This window comes from Ceratosolen solmsi, unplaced genomic scaffold (assembly GCF_000503995.2).
Source record: "Ceratosolen solmsi marchali unplaced genomic scaffold, CerSol_1.0 scaffold1, whole genome shotgun sequence".
Taxonomy (NCBI): Eukaryota; Metazoa; Arthropoda; class Insecta; order Hymenoptera; family Agaonidae; genus Ceratosolen; species Ceratosolen solmsi.
Genome location: NW_011948415.1, coordinates 13459407 through 13481988, shown reverse-complemented (window position 1 = coordinate 13481988; position 22582 = coordinate 13459407). Strand labels below are relative to the sequence as shown.

The following is a 22582-nucleotide window of genomic DNA, read 5'->3' as shown; positions in this document are numbered from 1 at the left end:
AATAATTCGTCTAGCGCTGCAGACTGGCACTGAATAAATTATGAAAAGATTATTTATCGCATCTACTAGACTACGTAATTCAAAATACTTAACCAATTCTATTTTATCTTTATTTCATTTTACAAATAGCATCGTTAAAATTATCATTCTAAAAGAGACTAATATTCTTATTCAATAATATAATCGAAAAATAATTATTCATTTATTCACGAAATATTTTTTCATCCACTAACTATGCATGGTCACTAAAACTAATAAATATTTGGAACTCTGCGTATGAAGATGACTAGCGTAAGGAACTTTTAATTTGAATCCAATCAAGTTACACTTTACTTACTTCAAATTAAATGCATATTTAAGAAAATCAAGCCGTTATTTTTATATTTTATATATAATTATTTTTCTAGTCTATCATGGATATATATATATCGTTATTATTAATATTCTTTTGAAATATGTTTGCTAAAATAGCAACATTATATTCCATATGGTTTACTTATTTTAACGACAAGAGAATTAGCCGACAAGATGATTAAATTGTTGTATTTAAAATCGGCTACTAATTAAATTTATATTCGATGAAATAATTTTACTAACTCAAGCTTCACTTGATTAGTCTTTTGTTTTTTTACTTGCCATTTGTATAGCATGATTATAAAGAATTTTATCCGCCGTTGCTCCAGTTTGTCGAAGCAATCCAGCACTGTTTAATTGCTTACACTCAGCTAGGCAAGATCTAAATTTTTCATTCATCGTACTCACAGCTGAAAGAAAATGCAATTTCATAAGTATGAACATTTTATAAATGTGAGAAAGGGAGAAGGAGATATGTACAAGAATATATGTCGAGATATAGTAATAAAGTTACATTAGTTTGCCAATAAAATTGTTATTATATCTTAGAGAAGAAGGTTTGAAAAATATCATATTTGGACTGCAGTTGATACTATTTTTTAGTTTATTATTATTTCGACGGGAATTAACAATTTTATGGCATCGAGAACCGTTATGCGATGATTTATTGAATAAATGTTTCGATAGTAAATTAATAGACATATAACGAGTAGAAGAAGAGCATCAGAACATTCATAAATATGATATTCAACACATAGAAGGTTTATTCATGGGATCAAATTATTACAAAGAAAATTAACATTACGGGAAATTATCATCGTTTCACTATCGTGAATTTAGAAAAAAATTCTTGGATAGGAGAATGTTTATTTCAATAGGAAATAGGGTTTCGGTTAATTTTCGATATTCTTAGACGTTAATGTATATAAAGAATGGATTTTTAGTGCTAAAGTTTAAACACGAAGAAACTATAAAGATACCAACAATGTAGGCAGGTGAGTTTCGGGGGTAGAGGGAGGAGAGCAGACTCGGTACGAAATTTGGTACGAGATGGAAAAAACGGGCATGGGTATGATGTCAGGTGTTGGAGTTGTTTGTGCGTGGTCGGTGATATGGAACGTAAGGGTGTCGAGGGAGGGGTGCAGCCAATTTTAACGAAGTAAAAGAAAAAGAGAAAAAGACGAACGAAGAACGCACCTTCCTTGACATTGGCAGTGGGCTGTAATCGCCCGGCCTTCAACTGCTGCGTGGCTAAGCTCAGTCCCGAACTGAGCCACTGTAAGGCCCTCACGAGGAGTATGACCTGCTCGGCCCTGCGTCTCGTCGCGGCGTTGCTCGGCTGCTCGATGCCCCCGAGAGGAGCCCCCAGTGGCCCGGCCCTCGTTCGCGCCACCTCGCACACGCACTCGCACAGGGCCACCACAAAGTTCAGCTTGGCCAGGATCTCGTTATGCTCCCGCTCGAGGAGCGTCTCCTCCGGGAGCTCCGGTGCGACGAACGTCAGGGGTCGCTCCTCGCCCGTCACCGTTCCCAGCTCCGGGAAGAAATTGTGAAAGCTTCCGGCCTCTGCGTTTGCGAGAAATTCTTCTTTTTTGTTAATGCGCGCGCGCGTGAAGACGGGCAAGAAGGCGGTTGCACGCACACACACACACAAAAGAAAGCTCATTGATTGATTGGATCATTATCGTTGTTTGTTTGTATGGCCGCGTACGACATCGTGAATGCGTGTCTTTACTTAGTCGCTCTTGGCCGATCCTTTCTGCCCCACTTTCTTTCTCTTTCTTTTTGCACGCAGCCAATCATACGATTAGAATATATATTAAATATCGTAACCCTCGGCTTTTAAAGAACAAATTAACTCGTGGATTTTTTACTTTGCGCTGTGAAGAAAACGACATTGGGTGCAGAAAGAATTGACGAGAGCGTGCAGTTTTTCCAACGCTACAACTAGTTAAATAAATGATAATTAACTGTTAACAATTATGGCCTCTAGATTATTGTTAACGATTTCAAAAAAAAAAAAAAAAAAAAAAAAAAAAAAAAAAAAAAAAAAAAAAAAAAAAAAAAAAAAAAAAAAAAAAAAAAAAAAAACGCAGGTACGACGCATTCGTATTACATGACGAATATCGCTTTACAAATAAAAAATTAAAACTTTCGTCAGTACGGCGATAATTTACAAGTAATAAATCAATGCAATCAAAGCAAACATTTTATAAAATGAACAGTCAATGAAATAATGATAATTTTAAGGCAAACTTTGATAACATTGCACGAGGCGAACGAAAGTTGGTAAAGCGGGTGTTTTAAATAATGAACACGAACACGAGACGTGGAAAAGCTGATTTTGAAAATCATGATGAAAATCATGGTCAATGGAAAAGAAGAAAGCGTGTACTAAATGATAAAGAGCGTGTGCCGCTAAATAGCTAAATATCAAGTGTTTAATTAATATTCTACAATCGTAAAGTTAAAAAAGCTGCGACAGTAAATGGCCAAAAATATTGGAATTTGCTTATACGATAATTAATAATGAAAAATAAAGAGAGGAAAAAAAAACCCACCAGAGATCTCCGGCAAAGTGACGGCCCTCGTGCCAAATGGTATGATGGGCGACTGTCTCATGGTGTTGTTATTGTCCTGCAGTGCTTTGGAGGTCGGTGAGCCGAGGACCGCCAGCGGTCCGGTGAGTAGCGGCGACGAGGAGCTGTTGGCGCCGGTCGAGAACCGTAGGGGTGACGTCCCACTCGGTGTGTGCGAGTGCCTCGCGACTGGACTCACCTGCCACAGATGGGACGCGGGTGGTGTCTCGCTCAACCTAAGCATTAACCTCGCGTTAGTAAGGACTAAGGATTCGCGCTCGACAGTGGTGGAGAGTGCTACGAGGGGTCAGTAGAGCACGAGAGATTTTCAATGGATTCGGAATTGAGAGGGAGCGGATTGAACGATTGCCAAATTGAGTGGTGAGGGAGGGGGGGTGTGAGGGAATGAAAGCTTCGCTTTTTACCTTCTGCCAGGTGGAGTCCCGATGACGAACTGTACACTCGGTGGGCTGAGTGAGCCGATGTCCGGAGCGTGATTCCTGTGAGAGTTGCAGCTGCGTTTCATGCTGATCGGCTGGGAGCGAGGCACTACGCTGTTGCCCGACCTGTTGGCGGGGTTCGGGAAGCCTCCCTGTGCGGCGCTCCGCTGGTTCGGCACGGGGATTGGCTCCGAGATGGGCAGGAAGCAGGGCCTCGGTGGACTGGCTGCGGCTTCCCGGCAACTTAGCTTCGTATATCTGTTTGAGTTGCGCGCCAAGGACAGACATGACAAATCTATTAGAAACTACGGATGGATGGGTTTGGCGATTCGCGGTGCGGATAAAAATAGATACGAGTCAAGCGGTTAGTAGCAAGGCTGACCGGTGCTCTCGAATTCTCTCGAGAGTATAATTATGGCTCTCTCTCTCTCTCTCTCTCTCTCTGGGTCGTTCATTCGTCATGAATTTGTTGATCGTGCAATACAAACAGTCGGGCATTGCAAAGTAATCTTTACATTATACAAGTTGTTCATTAGACCTAATGTTCCGTATGTGTGAATTTTCTTAAACTTAATTAGTAATTGTTTAATTAGGAAAGCTAATTAATTTTAATATATTAATGTGACAAAGATGCCAACCAGTACTAAAAATTGTTATAATGTAAAGGATATTAATGCATGCATCTATGAGCGGTATAATATTTTTCATTGCTCTACACGAACTTTTCAATGATGTCCATCGACGTAGATAAGTATTTTTTCATGTGTGAGTGATTTGCATTAAAAACTGTAATAGCGAAAGTCCTGAGATTGTTTGACAACTTACTTAATTTGAGGATTTGGATTGTTATCCATATCGCTGCTGAGATCACTTGGTACAATTACAAAATCATCTTCTGGACTGGAGCAGGGACTATTAATTTCAGGGCCAGATCTCACGTCGCATGTTGCACTTTCAGGTACATTCAATATTCCCGGGGATGCAGGCAATTCTGCAGGAACTGGGCTTGGACTCTGTCTAGGACCTTGCAGGAATGGGTGACTGAAGAATTCATCAAAAGGCATTCGATCTCTGGCGTTGCGCCTTAAAAGGCCCATAAGAAGATTTGATAGCTCTGGAGATGTTCCTGGTGGGATTCTAAAAGCCATACATTTTCTTGCAATTATTAGTCATAAATAATTAAAACATTGTAAGATATCGTAATTTATCAAAACAAAAAACCGATGGAATAGTGTGCATCCTACGATGCTTACTTTGGGCCGAGGTGAGCATTTTTTTCGTAGAACATTTTCAGAGCTTGTGGTGTGTGGGCCTGAAATGGGGCTTTCCCAGTAAGACATTGAAAAACTATTATTCCTAATGACCAAAGATCTGCTTTAGCATCGTATTGTAATGACATGATAACCTCCGGAGCCATATACATAGGAGATCCGCAGAGAGTTGCAGCCATTACGCCATCTTGTAGGAATCGCGCAAAGCCAAAATCCGCTGTAAATAATAAAAGGTGCAGCGAATTATGAAGTTTGAGCTTCGATTGAAATGTGACTCGGACAATTGACTAAATAGTTACCAATTTTAAGAGTTATTTGATGTGGCTGGGGACAGACTTTGCCACAATTATGACTAAGCAAAATATTTTGCGGTTTAAGATCTCTGTGGACAACACCTTTAGCATGAAGCGCTTTCATAGCACCAGCTAACTGTTTTAAAAATACTCTTATGGTGTCTTCCGACAGTGTTCCTTTAGCTACATTATACATAAATAGAAAGATGTATTTAATTAAGTATCATTTAATCAGAGATAATTTTCACTTATAAGCTAGGAAATGAAGTAATCGAATCCTTACTTAGTTATGCTATAATATTAATTAACTGATTATAGATGTACTTTATTATTGTATGATTTGTATTTTTAAAAACCCTTTAAGCTAAGTTAAGTTAAAGTTATACTATTTATTAATCTTACCAGAATAAAATCCCTTATATGCGAAAAATGACAAATAAATCTCTTTATGTTACAATTCATATACGCATTATAATTATCAAAATAATCATATATAATGACAATAATTTAAGCCATATACAATAACAATTTATGTTTTCATTTCGATTATTATTATTATACTTCATGTTGTTCATATTAAAGATTTAACAAAAAATTACGTCGATGTATAAATATTTCAAATTATAAATTATTATTTTGACCTCGATTATTATGTTGACTTACCACCTAGATAATCTGCTAGATCCCCGCCATTACAGTATTCCATAACAAGGAAGACATTATGATTTGATTCCTAAAAGTAAACGGTAGTTTCTAGTTTCACTCAGAATAAAAATAAAATATTTTCTATATTTTTAAATACGTATGTTTTACTAACCTTACAGTCCAATAGAGCGACAACATTCTCGTGATGTAATTCTGTCAGCTCCTGTGTTACACAAAAAACAATTAATTTAAATGCGTTTTAACTTTAGACATTATAATTAAGAACTTTCATGTTACATATTACATAGGATATTTTACATAAAAAATACATAACACAGTTTATAATTAATTTTTTTTTTTTATCAGATTGTCAATTATTTATTTTAATTAAAATTAAAATGTTTTTTAATAAAGCCAAGAATAAAATCTCATTCTATTGATATTTAACAATCGAATTATTAATCTAAATTATCTATAAGAACGAATGAAATTAAAAGGTTGAATTATTCAATTCATTAATTGATTATTTATTTTGAGTTTGAAAGATACCGTTGAATAAAATGGACATTTTTCAGTGAAACCAACATTTCATTATTAACATATGGCCTATCATAGATAAAAGTAGTTTTCTTCTTATCTTTCAATTCTCTATTCTCAATTATCAGCTATAATGTAATTTATTTTTTACCTTCAAGATTTTTATTTCCTTTCCAAGTAAATTTTGTGATTTAGCTAAACTTTTTTTGGTAATACTCTTGATAGCAACAACAAAATTGGTTTTCTGAAAGCAAGTAGAAATAGCAAATATTAACAAAGCTAAATAAACTCCAAAAATACTACATTAGATTAAATTAGATAAAATTGATATTTAATTTGAAAGATTGTGTAAATTACAAAATAATTTTATAGGATCATAATAATAATTTTGTTTGTGCCCAAAGTATTCATATTCGTTCCAATTTTCACAAATATCTATAATTAATCACTCTGACACGAACAAACGAGTAACTTTGAACAAAAGAGCTGTATGCACTTGTTATTATATTTCTACGCACAAGATTTTCATGTCATTTATTTTACATAATAACGACTCTAGTCTTTCGAAAGTCAGTAATCTCTGTTAGCTATTTTGTAAGTTACGATAAAAGCTTGATTCTCTATTATATATTCATTAATTAATCAGCGAGCGAGCATATTCACATACAAATTCCAGTCCTTAGCAAAATTATATCACAACTGCTTATGCATTGTTATTGAGCACAAAATAATCCAGCCTCAATATTAATATATTACGGGGACTACGCACTTTGCGATGTCTGCCTTTGAATACCATCGCGAAGGCCCCATGTCCGATGACGTCCTTGGCGTTGTACTCGTAGTCCTCGACAACTTCCATGTTGCTTCGCTTTTGCCCCGCCGTCGTTCTATATACCGTTCAGCACTGTTCAACGTATAACATTTTCCTCCCACAACAGATCTCTCCTCTCTGTCCAGACGGAGATACCGCCGGGAATTCTTAGATAAATATTTGGACGCATCGATACGTAGTGATCGGATGTAGCGACGGCGACGACGGAGTTGCGAGCTCAATTGTATGCGGAAATCGATATGTCGACTTGCATGCACAGTCAGTAACAGGAAAGGAGCACAAGAGAACGTCAAAAAGAGAGTGGGAGCGACGGAGACAGCGCGAGCTGATCCGAGCGAGACAGCGCGAGTTAGAGAGAGAGAGAGAGGCACACGCGCAATTGGTGAGGAGCTTTTTTTCTTAGGCAGAGAGAAGTGAAGCTCGCCCCCCTCATTCGAATATGACGAGCACATTTAAAATCTCCATGATTATACATTACATTTTGAAATCCGACTGCTTACTGCATCGTCGCAGTCACCAAGAATTTAAATGTAACACTTGCCTCGGGCGAAAAGCAAATGCGCAAGTAGAACAAAACTAGTTATTAGTAACTAGACTCGCAAGAACAAAAGTTTCGTCGTCTCGTTACCAACACAAACGCGTGCTGCACTTGCGATTTATTTGTCGCACTGATCGCACGCGCGCGCGCTTGTGCAGAACACACGAAATACAGTATGCGCGCACACACGCGCAGGCTCGTCGAAATTCCGAATTTTAAAACAGATAATGAGAATAATAATGCTTAATGGCGAACAATGTGCGATGTTAATTTACGGCGTATTTCGGGATTCCTTAATATTCGTAGTGCTGACGAGAGTAGCAAATGGCTTAATCTATTTCACTCGCAATTCTATATGTCTTCTTGCATATATTATATATTATTATTGCGCACACAAACACGCGCGCCGAATACACAAACCTATTTTAGCCAGTGCAATCTTTTAAAAATACATTATGTTAAAGAATTTTATTGTAAAAATTAATTACTTTATTAATACGTTAAATTCGTTTTTATGGTGTACTATTAGCAAAAACAGTCCATTAGAAAATATTTAATTTTTTTTTTTTATTTTTTTTTTTATTATTTTTTTTTTTTTATTGAGTAAATTATTTTATTTGTCTGTTACAATGTCACGTTTTAAACTAAAAACTTTTGTATCTAATGTTATTTAAAATACACATTATATCGTTATAAAATAAAAATATATACCCTATAAGCAATTCTGTTGATTACGCATATTTTAATTCGCGACCTCAATTTGTTTAATTCCTTCTGTGGTTCGTTACAGCATTTTTAACTACAAAGAGAAAAGAAGGAAAAGAAAGAAAGGAGAACTATGATAATACATAGAATATTTTATGCTTTTGTGTCAATCGAGAGAGAGAGAGAGAGAGAGAGAGAGAGAGAGAGAGAGAGAGAGAGAGGGACGTTATACGCGTGTTATTGCATGTGCATATTTTATATACATTTTGTGCTTATGTAAAAGACAATTATTACATGCGAAAGTTCATTTGTCTTACAATCTTGGAACGGAAGAGCATGCAATGAAAACAAAAAAAAACAAAAAAATTAATAAATTAAAAATGTATTCATACATTATATTATGTAAGTAACACCGAAAGGATTTTTAATTATTTTTATTATTCGAAATATTGCATGATTATCTTTCTTATTTGGAATTCATTTATTCAACATTGTTGATTTATTCGACTACTTTTGTTTTTATCTAATAAGCTATCGATTCAAAGGCAAATATTTAAATAATGAGTAAAAAAATCTGTAAAAGGTAAAAGTTGTGGCAATTTTTATTTCGTTTTATAGACGCTTAATTTCACAAGTAAAAATCTAAGTACATTGTCTGGATGGTTTTATGCTTTGCACTTAAAAGCGATATTTTGAAAATATAAATAAACAAATGTACATGTACGCGCGAATGTGTACAAACTACAATTCTTTAAATTTTATTAATTTTATTAAGCTAACGCACAATTGATGTATCCATGTATAATATTAGAATTACGTAGATCTTTGATTTGAATTTCTGAGATTCGCCATTGCAATTTAAAATGATTAATATTAATCTACTAATATATTTGCATTATGGTTACAATAATTATACATTATGTATTAATAAATTAATGAACATTGCCTAATGGTTTTATAATTTATTTTCATTATAAATATTATAAATACACACCGTTCACCTTTTATAATGAACAGTAAAAGTTCATTTTCACTGTCCCTTAAAGTAACGAATATTGGAAGAAAAAGGAAACGTTAAAAATCAAATGTAAATATTATTTGTGCGCGGATGATAATGGTATTCGGACACTTTTACTCGCCGAAATTATATACTATCTCAATTTTTCTATATTCTTTTACATTTTTTACCGATAGTTTCATCGGCGTCATACAATCGACAATCCAGTCAGTCCTTCCAATGTCTTCACTTGTTATTAATATAATACGCTACTTGAAATTATTTTTTTTTTTTTTTTTTTTTTATTTAACGCTCCACTTATTTTATCCTTTGATTTACCATCCTCCAAGCACATTATAATACATTTATCGCATTCTGAATGTTCAGTGAAATTAATAGTTATGTTTCACTTGTTTTTCTCCACCATACATTTGACTGTGCGCGCAAACTTATTAAAATAGTCCACGGTAATATCTGCAATATTCCATTTGTAATTTAATTACAAATATCTTTACATTATATAACTAAATAATATCTTTTCGTCGATATATTATAGCATCGTATATAGCTTCTTGTGCAAATTCACCAAGTTTGTAACAACGACAATCTCAACCCGCCTCGAAGAACATTGTCCAGTAGTCTTTGGTTATCTCTTAAGGCATTGCCCCCACCACCGTTACAGAGGATTACGTTTCTGTTCGGCAGAGGGCGCACTCTGTTAGATATTTATACCTGTCGCTTATGCCATAAGCATCCGACTAAACTTGCATAGATAATTCGAGAATGAAAACTGAGTATGTATCTATTGAAAATTAATTTAGAGTATCGCGAAGACAATAAATAACCGGATAAATGAGTGGGCTTGAGATTTATCAAAAATATGATTTTGGCGAATTATGAGATAATCCGATAAATTATTAAAGTGGATTCAATGCATGGGATTTAAAAGCAGTATTTACAGCTAAAAGTAGCTGTTTATAATTTAAATTATAGTTAATAATTTTTAATTTGCAATTTTATGCTTTATTAGTAAAATTTCGACAATAAGGTATTGAAAGTGCAATGGAAGTGTAAGTAAACGATAGAAAGATTTTAAACAATAATTCGAAAAGTAGTGAAGTTGAAAAATAATGGATTAATTACATTTTTCATAGTTTAAATGAGTGTTCAGCTTATCTTAGTAATTACGAGGTATTAGATATTTTGCAAAGCATAAAATCAAATAAAAAACAAAAAGGACAAAATCAACTGGCAACAATAACCTATCAAACGATAAGATACTTACAAGATACGCCGTGCAAAAAACAAAATCCAGAGAAAATTAAGACATTTTTAGCAGCATTAGAAGCATTTAAACTTACAAAGTGTGAAAAACTTACATTACTCAACCAATGCCCAAAAACTGCTCTCGAAATACAATTGGTAAAAATATTAAGCAATTTTCTTTGATATTATACATATGCATACACATGCAAGCACGCACACTATTCGACTTGTCGCATTTTTTTAATTAAATGAAATAAAATTAAATGTTTTTCAGATAATTGAAGACAGCGAAGATCGATTATCAGAAGAAGAAGTTGAAATGCTACTTCAAATTATTACTAATCATTTGGATGATGAAGAGCAGTCTTGAATAAAGAAAGTATTTGTTAAAAAGAATGTTACACATTTATTTTATTTTTATATACATTTGCTTATAATAAACATCCATCGCTAAAATATCATTTTAAATAGCCTTATGTAAAGATCTTTTTTGATCACCCAGATCGTCTACCAAATCTTCGTCAATCTAAAAATCAAATTAATAATATTCAATTATTACTAATTAACAATTCAAAATTTGAACAAAATGGTATTATTATTAATTAATACGCCACCTGTGGCCATTTTTCTGGAATAACATCAAATAAATCATCTTTCACATCGCCTTGTATCACAATTTCATCCTCTCCCGTCACACTAGACCCACAGGCAAATCTACTGCCAAAAAACTTTGCTGCTACTTTCAAGTCAATATCTGTATAAAAAAAAAAAAAAAATTATATTTTTATAGTATATAGATTAATATTAAATAATTGTTTTTAAATACGTAAGAAATTAATTTTCAATTATAATTGAAATATAATTATGATATACCTATTTAAAAAAGATGAAATATTGGTGACAATCAATTAAAATTTTTTACAAAATGGAAAATATTTAGTATTTCAATTGGTTATAAATAATTACTGTGAAAATAAAGTAATAAATAATATAATTTGTTTTAAAATAAATAATATAATTTTAAGTAGTTAATTTTCATTTTATAGATACGGATGCTTAAATTTACATACCAAAAGTACTAAGTCCTTGTACAACTGTGACTGATTTTTTTTTTCCTCTCGGTGCTCTGGAAACTGTGACTAATTTTTGTACTTCTTCCTTTTTCTTTGTTTTGAGCATACCTTTTCCTCCTCGTTTCTGGCGTTTCTTTTCATCTTCGGCACTACTAGCCTCTAAACTTCCATCGTCTATTGATAAAAATTAATAAGCAAAATATTTCAGTAACGATAAACGTTTAAGAATTATACGTTCGTTTAAAAGATTCAGTTCTTACCTAATTTTACTTTTTCAAATTCGGATGGTAAATTTTTTTCTAACCATTCTTTACATTTGTGATAATCTGGATAATATTCACAGTACTGCATGGAGCATCGAGAACAATTATTCAATTATTATAATTATAAAAACAATATAAGAATGCGGAACTTAATTTTATATGTACTGTATACTGGTAGATCAAAACCTTTGAAATATATTTACCTCAATCGGTAGGGAACAGTTTCCACAATATTGAACTTTAATTGGATAAATAACATTAGGATCAGGTCCTACACGAAGTTCAGGTTTTTCGTCTTCAACTGACATTCTCTCTAATCTAACCTAAACTATTTAAATAACTTTTAAATATAATAATATTAATAATATTAGTAACACCTGACTTAAAAATCGTGCATCAAATTATAACATAAAATGTAACAATAATTCAAAAGTTTAGCTTAATTGTTATCTGATTTTTTTAAAAGACTTACAAATATTGTATTTGATGTTCAGGTTAAGTTCGAAGTTTAGGAGACCACCGCGCGACACATTCATACGCATGTGCACATGTGCACATGCACACATGAACGTCTGCTTGGGCTGAACTCCAAAGATGAACTGCACCGTTATTGCTTTTGATTGTCGGTTGTTAGTAAAATAGTAAAATATTATTGAAAGTATGGTATTGGCTTGAAATAATCTTACTCAATACATTTATAGATTCGTGCAATTTGTAATAATAGACTGTTGTCTATTTGACTAATGAGACAATAATGACTTCCAACAATTATTCAGTGAAAATCGGTTAAAGTAAAATTGTTTATATAATTATAATTATAAACAAGTAATGTAAATAGACCTAAATGTACTTAAAATCGACAAAAATGTATTGGTCTTTTGACTGACTCAGTAACAATAAAATTGTAAATTAATCGATAAAAGTAGGTGACGTTTTGATACTTTAGTAGAATTGTAGAAAATACTGGAGTAATTCAATATTTTAATTTATTTTTCTAACTAAATTTACAATTAATCTCTAATACTTAATGTCTATTCTTTTCAGAATCTTTTTAGAATAAATTAATTGAAAAAAAAAAAAAAAATTATTCCAAAGTAAAGTAAGCAAAAAGTAAACATAGAAAAGTGAAATGTTAAGAGCAAAATTGAAAACACTAAGTTTCTTTGTCACAATTCTTTTTTTTTTTTAACGCTTTTCTCATAGAATTAATAATTTTTTACCAAAATTTGATTGAAAGCTGTAATTTTTAAAATAAATAAATTTTGAATATTTTCCAATATACAATATAAAATATATAAATATAAATGTCGAAACAAATAAAGTCACACAAAATAAACTTAAACAATACAATTATTAACTATGGTATGAATATTGAATTTACTGCTCATTTTTTAATTCTGTGCATTAATTAAAGATGAGCAAACAATTAAATTTTTGTATAATATGTAAATTTAATTATTTTCACAATATTTATCTACCTCATTCTAGTTTAAATAGTAATAAAACAGTTAATGTTATAACCTTTATTCTTTTTAAAAATTGTACTACTATATAAACTGCTTATTATATCTATTTATGTATTAATTTTTTTATTCCAATACAATTATTTATTAAGCATAAATTTTTATTTCTTGAATATGTGCTAAGTAATATACAATAAATAATAATTTATTAATTAATTGTTTGTATTTTAAACGAGTCTTTATTATATTGGACAACTTACAGTTTATATACAATTTTCTTTTATGTCTATAATAAAGTTTTTATAGTAATTTATACTAAAATGAATGTTTAATTTTCTCGGATGATATACCGCATCTTCACATGGACACGACCCTGCGTTCAATCCGATAAAGACACCATTATATAAGAGTGGTCCGCCACTATCCTCCTAAAAAGTAGTTATGTGCATTAAGCTTTGCATTTATTAATTATGAAGATTAGTTCAATTAGTTTCCATTTTAGATTAGTCTTATTTACTTTGCAATGACAAAAAGTTGAAGCGTTATTGCTGAGAATATCATATTAAATGTAATAATAAAATAATGTTATGTAAAATGAGGTAGGAGTTGCTATCCTCAAATAAAAATGTTTATGCTAGCAAATAATTAAAATTAATTATGTAATAAATAGCAATAGTAATGTGCAAAATGTTATGATGTCAAAACTTTAAATATTAACAAATTGTGTGTTAAAATTTTTTATAAATTTAAAAATATTCAAAATTTTTATAATTAATGAATAATTATAAAGCATTAGAATGATTTTAAAAACATTTTGACAATGGAGTATTTGACAAATATAGGCGAATATTGAGATTTTAAATTGCTAATGAATTCGCAGTGTTTTAAAGTACAATGATAGTATTATGAATAGAACAATTAATAAAATAAGTTAATAGTTTTCTTTAAATTTAAGTAAATTATATGTAAAGTGTATATATTATTATCCACGTAACACCGAGAGAGTTAATTTTAATTTCTTATTTTACAATATCGAGTTCACTTGGAAGTTTTATTTAAACCACTGATAATTAATTTTATTTTTATTCTTACATTGAAGTATCCACGAAAATATTCAACTTATTATTACAAACATTAATGTATATGTCAAATATGCCTATACATTAATATTTATTAAAAAAAAAAAAAAAAAAAAGAAAAAGTTTTATCGATGACTACAAGTATTAAAAATATTTCAATTCATTATGTTTTTACTGTACTATCAGTTGTGAGAACATTGAGAAAAACATTATTTATAATCCGCCTATAGCCGTTTTCAAGAATATAAAGTCTTTCTGTACAAATAATTTATCTAATATATAAATAATAAATAGTTATCGATTAATAAAATTATATGAAAATACTCTCAAATAAATACAAATTTTAAATATGCAAAACAAATTATTTAAGATAATCGTATTAGTTGTAAATATATTGCATAAAATATTAAACATATTAGATAATTAAACATACTGTATAAAGTAATAGGAATAATAAATACTGACTATTAGTACAAAAAATACTCAATTATAAAATAAATGAAAGTTCTCGAAGGTGAAACCTTTTCAAAATTGAAATGAAAAATTTCTATGTAATTATCGAATTAAACTGAAGATTGCCGTTTAAAAAGCACTATATATATGTATTAAAAAAAAAAAAAAAAAAAAAAAAACCATATATATTAGTAATTATAAACAAATAAGATTGTTATAAATGATATATTGAAATAATATATAAGCCTGGCATTTTAGCATATTAAAATAAAATGTTTAAAACAGAACCGCTCGATTGATGTCAATATTAAAAAATGTATCGACCGAGTAAGGTATCGATTATACATAAAAAAATATATTGATTGTTATTAAGTTATGCCATGTGAATGTAAAAAAATGATTGCTTACAATATTTAATAATACGTATGGTTTAACTGCGGTGCACAGCATTATTGTTGGCAACGTAACTTTTTCTCCAAGTATTTCACTACACTGATTTTCACACTCTGAATCGGTTAATACTGTCACATATCCATAATTTATAGTAATCGAATCTTCGTTATAATTTGTCTTATCCCAACTTGCAATCGTCACATTTAATCCATATAAAAAGTTATTTGGTATATTTGAAATAAGTGCAGGATTGACGTGATTATCCACAGCTTGAGCTAACTAAAAAATATTTCCTATTATAAGCATTAATTGTTTATTTTAATATTAATCGAGACAAAGCAAATTTCACATTAATCTTATTTATTTATGTATTAAAATTTACGCCATAAACGCCATTGTATCAGTCATCAAATTTACTTTAATAAAATTAATTACCCTGTTATATGATTTTAGAGGTAGATAAGAAAATATTTTAGTACCGAGGTGAAATGCATTTAGAGTTTTTAATTTACCAAAATAGCAGTGCGAAAGTAATGAAAAAGAAAAGCAAACAAAACAAAAAAATAACTATATCATATCACATCTTAAATGTTGTTTGCTTTTTCTCGGTATTCTGATTTATTTTTGATAATTAAGGCAAATAACCATGTAGCTCTCTAAAAATATAATTAATAGAATGGTAAAAGTGGATAATGATGATTCTGGCTCTTAGGGCCAACAAAATAAATTAACTTCAAGGTATTTGAAGAAATGCATCTTGGTGCATGAAGACGACTATACTTTAATGACGGAATGTCCATTAAGGAATTGTTTTTATATTGGAATCTGTTAACTGGACAACAGATCGGACACACGATAGTTGAATTTAAAACATTATGCCGATACTTTTATATCGTGAATTGAAGTTAGTAGTGGGGAGCTTGTAATGATACAGGAATTGCGTATATCATTCATTATCATTGCCATCATCGTTCAGATTAAGATCGTTTGAGATTAAGAGGACTATAACAAAGGCCATAGACGCATTATTTGATAAAAGAATCTTTAAATTCTTTTGAATATATGAGAATAATATATATATATATATATATATATATGAGAAATTGGATCATTTTTCATATAAAATATTTCGCTTGCTTTTTCTACGACAATATAAAAATTCTTCGCGGTATAGTTATACCTTAAATATTGCAATATCATTTGTTTGGTATTGCATAGTTATAGACTTTTGTTTACACCATTGATTATACGTAATCATCCAGCATGTTGCATGACTTAGTCTTTTTTGTGATTTAATTGATTTTACAACCAAAACTGAATACTTATATTGTTGTTCTTCTAAGCAGTGTTCCGCGAACACTACGTGTATCCTAGAAACTAGTACTCCAGTACAAATATGAAATGGAGCTGATTCTTTCTGAAGACTAATTTGTATGGACACGATAAAAGGAAATTCGTTCACAGATGCATGTTGAATATTATAACCGTGCAAGGCTTTTGCATTTGAAAAATCGAACTGATCGCCTAAAAGATAATAAATTTTAGTGTTAAGATATAAGAAGACAGCCATATATGATATTTAGTTAATATTTCCTTAAAGTTGCGTTACTACAGTAATTATTATTTTACTCACAAAAGATTAAACTATGAAGGAAAAGACAAAAAATTACAAGATACATGATAGAAGAGAACAACACAATTCAATAAAATAATAATTGAAAAGTAAATATTTTTTTTTAATAAAGACGAAATTATCCTCTTTTTACTTATTTTCATGAATTTGAACAACAAAGTATTATAGAAAAACTTTTTAACTAAAGCGAAAATAGCAAAGTTATAAATTTTATCGAAAATAATATAGTCATTATGAGATATCATATGTTCAATTAATTTTGTTGTTATTAAATTTGCATGTAGAACACGATTATTTTGGAAATGTTTCCAAGATGTGATAATGAATATTGTAAATAGTGGATAAAATGTAACGATTATAATTAAAATATTTTCAAAATTAGCTGTCTCTTACTTTGTCTGACGCTAATTTAAATTTTTCTATTTTCTTAAATTACAAACACAAATTTCAAAAATACATATTATTATTTTATATTACTACATTGCAATTTTCCGTTGTTATTTGCGCAATATTAAATATTTGTAAATTTACAATAATTTTGTATATTTTTGTATTGATAGTCAACTATCAGCAAATAATTAATTATGTTTAGAATAAAACCGTAAAAGTGATAATTCGTTTAATTAGATAATTAAATCTAAATTCAATGTAATTAATTTTAATTCAATAGAAAATTGAATCCGTCACATTTATCTTATCAAAAATTAATATTAGTATTGTAAATGTTCTGTAATTAATTTAAAATTAAATATTAATTATGTTTAATTAGATTAAAAATGTAAATGTAATATAAATAATTATTTTCAGTATAATTAATCAAAAATTAGTATAATATCAAATATGATGTTATGTTTATCTTAATAAAAGTTAATGTTAGTATTTTTTAGAATTAAATTTTAGAATATCCATGCCATTTCAAGTATAAATTTAAATTTAATGAATAGTCGGCCATATTTTAAAATAATTTGGGAACGTACATTTCGCATTTATATTATATAATAATACCTATAAATTTTATAAATTTATTGATTTATTTATTTATTGATATATTTATCAGGAAAAAAAAACCTATTTTTACACTAAAAATTAATATTTATTTCACATATGAGCGTTATTAATTTTATCGAAAAACATAAAATAAACATTATTGAAAAATAGTGATAGATAATATATTTCAACTAATTTCAAATTGATTTTTCATGTATGATTTTTAATGAAGATAAAGCTTTTCAAATATAAAAACCATCTTTACATTATTGCAAAAAATATCCTCACATAAGCACAAAAATAAATTTAACATCAATTGCCTTTTGCATTAATTGTCTAGCGTATATACATGCATGAATGCATGTAGAAATGTATTGTAAAATATATTTAGAAAATTTTCTTCTCTCTAATATTTATATATCCATTATCCGGCTAATTTTTTATATTTTTCTTGGACTAAGCACAATATTTTGTGAGTATAAATTGTTGTATTAAAATAGAAAAATAATTTACAATAATTTACAGTATCAATGAATGGGAGTTATATAATTTATATTATGATTATTATTTAGCAAATACAATAGCTTTGACCGGACAAAATATTGATAATCCAAATGAAAATCAATATCTTTTTGTTGTATCTATTGTACAAGTAAATACCCGCAACAATTCTTTAATAAAGAAAACGTGTATGGGAACACTTGTCAGCTATAGCGATGTTTTAACGTCTGAACATTGTTTAGAAGGTGAAAGTTTGCCTCATACTGCAATAATCGCTGGCTCGATTGACTTTCGATTAGGTATAAAATATCATTTCCTCTGGTGGATTACGTATGCATCGTGGTGTACGGAAATGAAAAAACAACTGGAATTTGATTCAAATGATATTGCTATGATAAGGGTAAATAACCATTCGATATAAATCATTTAATATTTTATAAAATACATGTGATAGGCTTTGTAATGGCTAAAAGATTTATATGTCAGCGCGGACATAAATAATGTTAAATATGTAATCAAAATTTGTTCTAGTTACTTTCAACTATGCCTAATAATATTATTCCTGTGCCCATTACACAAGAACCAAATTCACATTTTTACGCGGAACAAGCAACAATAATAACTTGGTCTTCTCAATGTTCTTCGGTATCTCCAACTATTATGGATTTAGCGAAGGTGTGGGTTTTAAAGCAAAAAGACTGTGATAAACAGTATAGTGTACTTTTTAAAACAAAAATGAAAATGCATCCGAGATTTTTGTGCACACGTGCAAAACCGTATATATTATTGGAATGTGTAAGTAATTAGTTCATATAAATTAAAGTATGATGTTTTTTTAGAATAGGAATTTTTTTTTTTTTTTATACTCATTTAACTCATTTATCCATTTATTCATTACAAAAAAAAAAAAAAAAAAAAAAAAAAAAAAAAAAGAAGAAAGGCAAACAAATTTCAATTTAAAACGTCGAAATTGATTTATACGAATCCTTAAATTAAAAAAATGAAAAGCATTTTTCTGTGGAATGCTATAAATTAACTTATACACTCGAAAAGATATTATTTAACAATAATAATAGTAAATATTTTATTTTTATGAAGAAATTTAACAGAGTAATTAAAAATAATCAAATATTAACAAAGTTACATATTAATAATTATTATGGAATTAAAGTTCTTTCAAAAATTTTATTTACCGTCTTCATTGCTTAAAGCGTTTTTAAACACATTTTTAATATATAATTATTTTTACACAAAATTGATCGAAATTGATAAAAATTGAAATTTTTATATAAATAGTACTAATTTTTAGGGTGACAGTGGAAGTCCGCTATTGTATCGGGATACTCTTATCGCCGTTAATGTTGGATTATGTCCTCCTATAGGTGATGTTCCTTCTGGAAAAAAAATTAATATTCATATTGGTATTGAATATTATAAAAATTTTATTTATTCCTTAATTTCAAAGCCATAATTATTGAGATACTAGATTAGTAAAAAAAGTATAATTGTTATATTGTATTTCTCACATAAAAGTTATTTGTTTAACTGACTTAATAATTTTTACTATATTATGTAATTAATTATAACATTATTGTAATAGAAAATTTGGCTCTGATAATAATTATTGTTAATAATGAAAAAAAAAAAAACTATGCTACTCATTCATTTTAATTTGTATTTTAAATATCTTTAAAATTGATTGGAATTTTCCGTTATTTAAATTAAAAATAATTTTTACTTTAAGAAAAATGAAAAGTAATAATAAATATAGTATACACGCATAGACAAATTACGATATATAAGAGATTGCTTTAAAATATTCAAAACATGCATAATAATTGTCTGATTTATTGTACATTAAAACGTTAATCATATTCCGATATAACATTCTGATATTTTCAAAGAATGAAAATATTTAGAAAAATTTTGTATGTCTCTTCAATATTTATTCTAAACATTTCATTATTTATGTTTATTATAAATACAGAAATAATATTTGCTCTCATTATTTATTGGAAAAGGTTTTTGAACATTGTTGAAATATTGTTAATTAAAATAATAATAATAATAAAATAATAATAATAATACCTTCAACGATAGATATGTTTTAATATAAATTATTAATTATTAGTTATTAAATATTTAACATCTTCACCTTAAGCGATATTAGTGAAAATGTTATTTTATTTGTAAAATTTTTTATTATACCATGTTCTTTTGCGATAATTTAGAAATCGAACTTCAATTTACATTAGATAAAAGCATTATATTTTTACTACACATTTTATTTTTATATCTTATAATACAAAAAATGATTATACTTTTGGGCTCACAAAATATCTTCATATAGTATCACAATATTTTTGTATATATATTATCAAAATAATACGGAGTATAATATAAGAAACATATAGTATAATATATAAAATTATTTACGTAAAGTCGCTAAAAAAAATTTTTAACAGCGTGCAAACAGTTAAAATGCAGTAAAATGTCATAAATAAAAAATTGGTAATTCTATATATATTTTGATTATTTTGCAACTTACGCAATATACATGATTCAACATTACTCGCTTTAACACTATACATTAATATCTATATATGTGCATGTAGATATTAAAAATATGTATGTAATTGGAATAATCCATTATCGACATTTTAACAATTTTAATAACTTCATTTAGAATTATATAAAAAGAAATTACATGATTTATTATGAAAAAAATTTATTGAAATATCTATTAATTCTAGAAATAGTATTATTCGATTAAGTGTCAGAAGAAAAATAGTTAATTTTAAATTTTGCTGACTTACTCAGGATATCACAATTGTAATAAAACTGACTTAATATAAATTAATAGAAAATGTTGGTTAATGCAGTATGAACATTTGATTTTATAAATTTTGCCCATACGATAACGATATGATTATTTAAATAAATCGATTATCCGATTTCAATGTAAGTGAAAATAAAATTTTCACTCTAACATATCTATGAATGTATATATTTTAATGCACTAGCTAGTATGAACATTATAAAAAATTAATTGTAAAAGATTCAGTAAAGCTAAATGATTAAATTCCTGGATCTTATTTTATAAATCCATTTGTATTGTACACTACGTTATGTCTTATTATATTATATTTGGTGAGTATTACAGAATTTGGTTCTAATTATACAATTATATGAAATATATTATATAATAAATATATTATAATATTATAGTTTTTATTATTATGTATTATAAATGTGTTGAAATAATTTCTTTATTCTATAAGTTAACATATTTTTATTTATGAATGGTATAAATTTAATTATTAAAAATGTGACATCGATAAATAAGTTTTCTTTTCTTTTTTTTTACTACTTATTATATGAATTAATAAAAATCTTAATCAAATATCAATGGCGATCAATGAAAATATGTATAAATATACTTATATTTAATCAAACATCAAACATATATTCACCGTATACAACAATAATTAGATCGCCTGGTATTTAATATTGAGAAATTAATTAAGAAAAGGATTTTTTAATTTTGAAACCTGAAAATAACTGTACTTATGCGTTAAGGATAAACTTTTGATAGAATTAATTTCTTAATACTGAATATCAGCCGATTCAACTATTTCTAGATACTTTGTAAGCAAACATAAGTGCATAATAAAAGTTACAATTCATGGCAAGAAATAAAAATAAATTTACTGAAAATTACATATTTTTTCTAAAACAATTACTAATTGAAGTAGCAATATTTTTTTTTGGTTAATTGAAAATATAACTATTAAAATATATATTTGTTCAACTAAACAATTACAATTGGTGCTTGTACTATCCTTTCATATTATATTCAATTGCGATGTGAACAATGATGTGGCTCTTTTATATTAATTTTTTAAAATGTTATGTAAAAAGAGATGTAGTCAACTAACACGATGACCAATCATAATTTCAAACATAATTCTTGAATTAGAATATTAAGTTTGTTCATAATTATTAAATCTATTCTATTACAATATACAAAAAATAAAGATCATATACATATTTTATTTGTTTATATTAAAGTATAATTATTATAATCTTATTTTATCATTTACGGTATTGTAGTTAATCTGATTGTTGCTTTAAATGTAATTTATATTAAGATTTCCTGTTACACTTTTTGTTGGATGTCGCGTAAATAAAGAAAAATGATTGTCTATTGCTTAATAATTCGCATACATATACGTATGAAACACTGATATACTTAATAATTTATACTTAATAACTTTTTT

General features: G+C 28.5%; 5 protein-coding genes across 7 annotated transcripts in view; 2 read left to right on the top strand and 3 right to left on the bottom strand.

The window, feature by feature from the left end:
- Atg1 (serine/threonine-protein kinase unc-51-like protein Atg1) overlaps positions 1-7540 on the bottom strand; it is an 8066-nt gene extending 526 nt beyond the window's left edge. The window contains exons 1-12 of one of the 2 annotated variants that reach the window (XM_011508113.1): positions 6889-7540; positions 6271-6363; positions 5755-5805; positions 5601-5670; positions 4944-5120; positions 4627-4861; positions 4199-4510; positions 3359-3631; positions 2916-3169; positions 1552-1941; positions 637-764; positions 1-29 (exon numbers count right to left, since the gene is read on the bottom strand). The exon at positions 1-29 is cut by the window's left edge and continues 101 nt beyond it. In XM_011508113.1, the coding sequence (XP_011506415.1) occupies positions 1-29; positions 637-764; positions 1552-1941; positions 2916-3169; positions 3359-3631; positions 4199-4510; positions 4627-4861; positions 4944-5120; positions 5601-5670; positions 5755-5805; positions 6271-6363; positions 6889-6978 (2102 nt within the window). In that variant the 5' untranslated portion in view covers positions 6979-7540. The remainder of the gene's footprint in view (positions 30-636; positions 765-1551; positions 1942-2915; positions 3170-3358; positions 3632-4198; positions 4511-4626; positions 4862-4943; positions 5121-5600; positions 5671-5754; positions 5806-6270; positions 6364-6888) is intronic. The other variant, XM_011508114.1, reaches the window with a different exon arrangement.
- A 2339-nt stretch (positions 7541-9879) lies between these two features.
- On the top strand, positions 9880-10853 carry crcp (CGRP receptor component). The gene is made up of 3 exons (XM_011508112.1): positions 9880-10261; positions 10346-10613; positions 10732-10853. Exons 1-3 carry the CDS (start codon positions 10254-10256, stop codon positions 10825-10827), a joined length of 372 nt encoding a protein of 123 aa, XP_011506414.1. The 5' UTR covers positions 9880-10253; the 3' UTR covers positions 10828-10853.
- Positions 10854-10864: 11 nt separating this feature from the next.
- Positions 10865-12345, bottom strand: DENR (density-regulated protein). 2 transcript variants are annotated; one of them, XM_011508110.1, is made up of 6 exons: positions 12266-12345; positions 11997-12121; positions 11791-11875; positions 11528-11704; positions 11072-11211; positions 10865-10983 (listed from the first exon to the last, which is right to left on the bottom strand). In XM_011508110.1, exons 2-6 carry the CDS (start codon positions 12099-12101, stop codon positions 10921-10923), a joined length of 570 nt encoding a protein of 189 aa, XP_011506412.1. In that variant the 5' UTR covers positions 12102-12121; positions 12266-12345; the 3' UTR covers positions 10865-10920. The 2 variants fall into 2 exon arrangements, with proteins under 2 accessions (XP_011506412.1, XP_011506413.1); XM_011508111.1 differs by having other exon boundaries at positions 11997-12116.
- Positions 12346-13519: 1174 nt separating this feature from the next.
- Positions 13520-16897, bottom strand: LOC105359087 (chymotrypsin B-like). The gene is made up of 4 exons (XM_011495565.1): positions 16815-16897; positions 16362-16705; positions 15197-15460; positions 13520-13684 (listed from the first exon to the last, which is right to left on the bottom strand). Exons 1-4 carry the CDS (start codon positions 16858-16860, stop codon positions 13520-13522), a joined length of 819 nt encoding a protein of 272 aa, XP_011493867.1. The 5' UTR covers positions 16861-16897.
- A 1368-nt stretch (positions 16898-18265) lies between these two features.
- Positions 18266-19773, top strand: LOC105359086 (uncharacterized). The gene is made up of 4 exons (XM_011495564.1): positions 18266-18273; positions 18374-18702; positions 18834-19097; positions 19612-19773. The coding sequence occupies exons 2-4, from the start codon at positions 18493-18495 to the stop codon at positions 19771-19773; spliced, it is 636 nt and encodes a 211-aa protein (XP_011493866.1). The 5' UTR covers positions 18266-18273; positions 18374-18492.
- The last annotated feature ends 2809 nt before the right edge of the window (positions 19774-22582 follow it).